At 53.8% G+C, this 6,248-nt stretch overlaps 1 protein-coding gene across 1 annotated transcript; it reads right to left on the bottom strand.

Annotated features, from left to right (window-relative positions):
* Positions 1 to 3,392: 3,392 nt before the first annotated feature.
* Positions 3,393 to 4,772, bottom strand: LOC122687910 (extensin-like). The gene is made up of 3 exons (XM_043893642.1): positions 4,745 to 4,772; positions 3,509 to 4,485; positions 3,393 to 3,398 (listed from the first exon to the last, which is right to left on the bottom strand). The coding sequence occupies exons 1-3, from the start codon at positions 4,770 to 4,772 to the stop codon at positions 3,393 to 3,395; spliced, it is 1,011 nt and encodes a 336-aa protein (XP_043749577.1).
* Between the last annotated feature and the right edge of the window lie 1,476 nt (positions 4,773 to 6,248).

The raw sequence follows: 6,248 nt of genomic DNA, 5'->3' as shown, positions 1-6,248 counted from the left end.
CCCCGACGGGGGACTGAACCCACGCCTCCTACAGTGGGAGTGACGGGTCTTGACCATTCTGCCGCCAGGGAATTCCTTCTCTGAATTATTTCAGAGCATATCCTAATGTCTTATTCAGAAATATTTATATTCATTTCACCCATGAATATTTCAATATCTCTTAAAACACATCCATAGCATTATCTCACTTAAAAAATTAGTTATCTATATTATTTAATGTTTGTGATTGAATTAGGAGCCGACCAAGATCCATTTTTAATCGACTTTGTCTCTTAAGTCCCTTTTATTCTATTGGGTTTCCCCTCTATCTTTACTTCCCCTCCACCTTTACTTCCCCTCCTTCAATATATTTGCTGAAAAAACTGGATTATTTGACCTATAGATATTCTCACAGTCTGGATTTTCATTATCGACTCCTAATCATGTCATTTAGCACATTCCTCTGTGGCTCAGATGGTAAAGAATCCACCTGCAATGCAGGAGACCTGGGTTCTATCCCTGGGTGGGGAAGACCTCCTGGAGAAGGAGATGACAACCCACTCCAATATTCTTGCCTGGAGAATTCCATGGATGGAGGAGCCTGGCGGGCTACAGTCCATGGGGTTGCAAGAGAGTTGGACATGACTGAGTGACTAAAGGATGATAAAAAACCAGCTGCATCACTGCTGCTTGACACTTGCCTCCCGACATCCTGGGCTTGAAATAAAGACACAGCACTACTGTACTGTTTGTGGTACCGTACATAAAGTACCCCAAAGCACAGCCACTTAGGGGGGTGCACACACGTGACCACGTACACCAGATCTGTGAACTTACGTGACTGGGCATGAGATCACGCGTTCGCCTCTTTGAAAGTTCACAGCTTGGAGGTCCATAAGTAGGAGGCCTTACTGTACGTCCCGTATCCGCGTCATCTTGCTCTGGAAGAGTGGTCCTTTCCTACATTACAGAGCGTTCATGAAATCGACGATCGTTGCTGGTAACTTGGGGAAAGATGAAAGAGACGTTCACCTTTTGTCAGGGTTTTCACCACCCCTGTGGTCGGGAGATAGAGCCATCCTGAACCAGCCCTTGACTCCGTCTGTCCCACAGAACTTTCCATGGTGATGGACATGTCCTGCTTCCCCTCTAATACAGTCATTATCACCACAGCGGGCTTTGGAGCACTTGCGCTGTGGCCAGTGTGAGTGAGAGATTGATTTAACTTTAATAGAAGCATTTATACTTAAATAGCCATACGTGTCTAGTGGCCACCATATTTATATTAATTATGATTAATTCTGTAATAGCGCAGCCCTCATCCCTTCCCCGTGGAACCGTGGCGTTCTGCCCACGTCCCAGACTCTCAGTCTCCCTCACGCTTCTTACACCTTTTCAGATCTCTCCTTGACTCACGCTGAGCAGTTTCTTTCTACCATGATGCCTTAACACCTGAACAGCCAAGACTGTGGATCTCTGCTCAGATAAAATCCTCAGTGTCTGCACTGCAGACTTGCTGCCTCCAACCTAGGGTTAATAATAGTAACCATCTCATTGATTTACACTGGGAATTAAATGAGCTAATACATATAAAGCGGAAAGCATACCCCAAACAGGCCTAGCATGTGCGTGTCAGTCACTTCAATCATGTCCGACTCCTTGCAACCCCATGGGCTGTAGCCCGCCAGGCTCCTCTGCCCATGGGTTTCCCAGGCAAGAATACTGGAGTGGGTTGCTATTTCTTCCTCCAGGGGATCTTCCCAACCCAGGAATCAAACACGCGTCTTACAACTCCTGCACTGGCAGGCGGATTCTTTACCACTAGCGCCACCTGGGAAGCCCAGGCCTAGCATAGGACATCCCCAAGAAAGTAATTTTCATATCTGAAATGAATCCTGAGAGTAAATGCTTAGAAGTAAAGTTTTCACTTGTCGAATAACTGTAAGCTGCAGTAGCCATCTGGCCACATGTAGCTATCTAAATTTAAGCTAATTAAAACGAACGTTTAGTTCATCAGTTGTACTAGTCACATTTCAAGTGCTCAGTGGCCAGGTGTGCCTAGAGATTGTCACCCGTAGGAAAGTTTCATTGGACAGTGACAAAACTTTGGCACTCCACATCCAGGAACTCAGGAGAGAAGACTTGCCACAGTAGGTTAGAAAATCAGTTCAATTAGGGAAGGCCAATCAGCAGTAGAGTGATCAATCTCTGTCATTCTTGCTAGCAAACCTGTATTCCCTGAAGAGCGCTTCATTCTCCCCTTTCACCACTTCCTCACCCATCTCGACAGTACTAATGAAATACACTTACTAAATATCAATAAAATACTGTTGACCTAATTTTCAACGTTATCAAGAACACGTTCTTCAGAATTTATTTTCTTCTAAGGCTTCACAGCAGAGGAGATTATGTCTTTCTTTTTATTGATACTCTGTCATATCTGGCAAAACACGGGGCATAATCCTATTCATTTTCTGCAGTCCTAACATGGCTAGTTACAATAGATAAGTTAATGAACGTTTTTTACTTTGTCCCATTTGCTCATAGGTTGACAGAACCCAATAAGGGAGGCAAGGACCCATTGTGTGTGAGTGTATGTGTGTGTGTTTACCCAGTGTTCAGCTCCCTGTATATCTTCTGTCATTAACTGCAGTGGACTGCAGCTTGTCTGGGCAGCTAATGAACATTCTCCCCTTAAGCTGTTATTGTCTTGGGCACTTGTTCCCAAGGGAAGGGAAATGTTATCATTAGTACATGATGGAAACTTTCGGCCGGGTTACAGAGGCTTATCCTAAGAGCACTCCGTATTGCTCTGAAAGCAGTTCTGAGTCTTGACTCCCAGAATACACCTGTCTCGATCTTGGTGGGAGCACAAAGAGACGTGTGCTTTGCAGAGAAAAGTTCACGTGGTCCACCATCCTGAAGGGTATTTAGTTAGTACTTGTTTTCATTAGGAAAATAAAAGTAAGTAAATAAATATTGTTATATACTATTAAATAATGAAAATAAAAGCAACTCATTACTGATCTTCACAACTAAAACTTAACCAAACATTGTGGGTGTTTTATGCACAAATGGAAAAGAATCCAGATTCAAACTTAGGTGGGGTCAGACTCTCGCTCTTTAGCAGGTTTGTGACCCTGGGCAAGCCACTTCTCAGAGCCATTGTTTGCAGACATCACTAAACCCTGGAGTCCAGGCATTTCTTCTCTCTTTGGGGTGAAGAATGTCTCAGGTCCGCTTCCCCAGGAAACAGGCTTTGAGATAGTTTCCCCACCACGAGTTTTATGGAAGAGTGCCCTTGAGACCACCTGTGGGGACTAAGAAAAGCAGCGTGGGGCAGAGGGAGAGACTGGGTCACGAAGAGTTGCCGCAGAGCCCTCAGCTGGCGGGCCAGGAGCTGTGAAATTGGGCTAGCTCTGCAGAGGGGTCCCGCAGGGAGGCGGGGAGTCTGGCCTTTGAACTCCCACATCGAACAGGACTGCCGTGAGGGCGGGCCTTTGCTTAATGGCGGTTCCCAGAGAAGGACGTGAGCGGCCAGGCTTCCCAGCCGCTGGGGACGTGGGCGTGCGGGGGGGGACGTGGGCGCGTGGGGGGACTTGGGCGCGCGGGGGGGGGCGTGGGCGCGCGGGGGGGGCGTGGGCGTGTGGGGGGACGTGAGCGCGTGGGGGGGACGTGAGCGCGTGGGGGGACGTGGGCGCGTGGGGGGACGTGGGCGCGTGGGGGGGGCGTGGGCGTGCGGGGGGGACGTGGGCGCGTGGGGGGACGTGGGCGTGCGGGGGGGACGTGGGCGCGTGGGGGGACGTGGGCGTGCGGGGGGGACGTGGGCGCGTGGGGGGACGTGGGCGTGCGGGGGGGACGTGAGCGCGTGGGGGGACGTGAGCGCGTGGGGGGACGTGGGCGCGTGGGGGGGGCGTGGGCGTGCGGGGGGGACGTGGGCGTGTGGGGGGGGCGTGGGCGTGCGGGGGGGGACGTGGGCGCGTGGGGGGACGTGGGCGTGCAGGGGGGACGTGGGCGCGTGGGGGGACGTGGGCGCGTGGGGGGACGTGGGCGTGCGGGGGGGGACGTGGGCGCGTGGGGGGACGTGGGCGTGCGGGGGGGACGTGGGCGCGTGGGGGGACGTGGGCGTGCGGGGGGGACGTGGGCACGTGGGGGGGCGTGGGCGTGCGGGGGGGGACGTGGGCGTGCGGGGGGGGCGTGGGCGTGCGGGGGGGACGTGGGCGCGTGGGGGGACGTGGGCGTGCGGGGGGGACGTGGGCGTGCGGGGGGGACGTGGGCGCGTGGGGGGGCGTGGGCGTGTGGGGGGGGCGTGGGCGCGCGGGGGGGGCGTGGGCGCGCGGGGGGGGACGTGGGCGCGTGGGGGGGACGTGGGCGCGTGGGGGGACGTGGGCGCGTGGGGGGACGTGGGCGTGCGGGGGGGACGTGGGCGCGGGGGGGGGGGTGGGCGCGTGGGGGGACGTGGGTGCGCGCGGGGGGGGGCGTGCACGTGGGTGAGCGAGGGGAGGCCTGGGCGCGCGGGGGGGGGGCGTGCACGTGGGTGGGGGGGACGTGGGCGCGCAGGGGGGCAGGGGCGGGGGGCGTGCGGGGGGGACGTGGGCTCTCAGGGGGGTGGGTGCACGTGGGCGCGCAGGGGGGCGTGCACGTGGGGGGGGGTCGTGGGCCCGCAGGGGGGTGCACGTGGGTGCGCGGGGACGGCGGGGGGGAGACGTGGGCGCGGGGGAGGCATGGGCGTGTGGGGTGGGGGGGAGATCGACGTGCGGGGTACCTGGGCGTGTGGGTCCTGGAGGAGACATCTGGGCGACCTTCACTCTCCAAAGGAAAGCCCTTCTCCTTTCCTGCTCCAGCGGTGGTCGTCACTCTAGTCCGCTGTGCAGCCTGCCCCGCAGTGACCCAGGCACGGGCCCTGACAAGGATCTGCAATGAACTGCTTGTGTGAGGAGAGGTTCCCTAGAGAAAGACCCTGACATGAAGATGTAAGTGATTTGTTAGGAACCATTCCCACAGAGCAGGAAAGGAAGGCCAGCACGGTTAGCAAGCCGTGTCCTGCCCCGCTCACTTTGGCTCAGTTCTGCAGGGGAGCTTGGCTGATGGTAGAGGTACTTCACCAAAGCTGACCCTTCAGTGGGCAAGGAAGGAAGCTGTCACAGCTATACCCTCATACCCATCAGGGAAAACTTAAATTCTTAGGCATCCCAACTCCCCAAGTGCAGGCAAATTGAATTCCAGTCACTGGGGCTTCCCTGATAGCTCAGTTGGTGAAGAATCCGCCTGCAATGCAGGAGACCCTGGTTCGATTCCTGGGCCAGGAAGATCCTCTGGAGAAAGGATAGGCTACCCACTCCAGTATTCTTGGGCTTCCCTGGTGGCTCAGCTGGTAAAGAATCCACCTGCAATGTGGGAGACCTGGGTTCGATCCAGTCTGCATCTGCTGGGTGGGGAAGATCTCCTGGAGAAGGGAAAGGCTACCCACTCCAGTATTCTGGCCTGGAGAATTCCAGGGACTGTAGAGTCCACGGGGTCACAAAGAGTCAGACACGACTGAGCAACTTTCACTTTCACTGGGGCAATCTTTCAGCAAAGATAGTGTTGCTGGTTTTACTGGGAACAAAAGCACGCAGGTAGCTCGTGTGCATTAGCACGGTTAGTGGATGGACGAGGCTGTGCATGGAGAACTCAGAGCCGGAAGTCTGGGTCGGTCAGCCTTTAATAAGCTCACGGGGGACTCACTCAGACTGCAGCTGAACCTGACCGCTTCACTGCTTCATCACCGTCTATCCTTCCGTGTGGGAAGGGGAAGTAATCAAACTGGCTAATCACTCCTTTCTCAGCGTGATGACGCGTTCTCTTATAAGCAAATGCTTACAAAAGAACACAGACATTCACCCTTTTCCTGAGGACAAGCAATGATTTTTTTTTGGATCATGACAATCCTAAAGTATCGATAGATGAACAAAACGCAGCATCGTTGTCATAACTAGAACCAATCCTAGCTTCATCCAACAGTTTTACAGAATGCATCGTCTGAAACACGGCACTTTTAAAACCCATGGATGATGCTATTAGAGAATGTCTCCTAAATCCCATATGCTTATTGGCCCAACATTGGCAAAGTTTCTTTTTAGTTCATCTTGTAAGTGGATGCACTGTAAGTGCGTCTCCTCAACGCAATAACTTTATGAATTGCTTTTCAGGGTAATTTTAAAGAGCTTTTACAATGATACCCAATATGAGTATTTGTGGAGTCATACTCCCAGTAATATTAATAGTAA

This window comes from Cervus elaphus, chromosome 32, assembly GCF_910594005.1.
Source record: "Cervus elaphus chromosome 32, mCerEla1.1, whole genome shotgun sequence".
NCBI classification, from domain to species: Eukaryota; Metazoa; Chordata; class Mammalia; order Artiodactyla; family Cervidae; genus Cervus; species Cervus elaphus.
The sequence above is the reverse complement of the archived record's forward strand: the minus strand, read 5'-3'. Positions and strand labels throughout refer to the sequence as shown.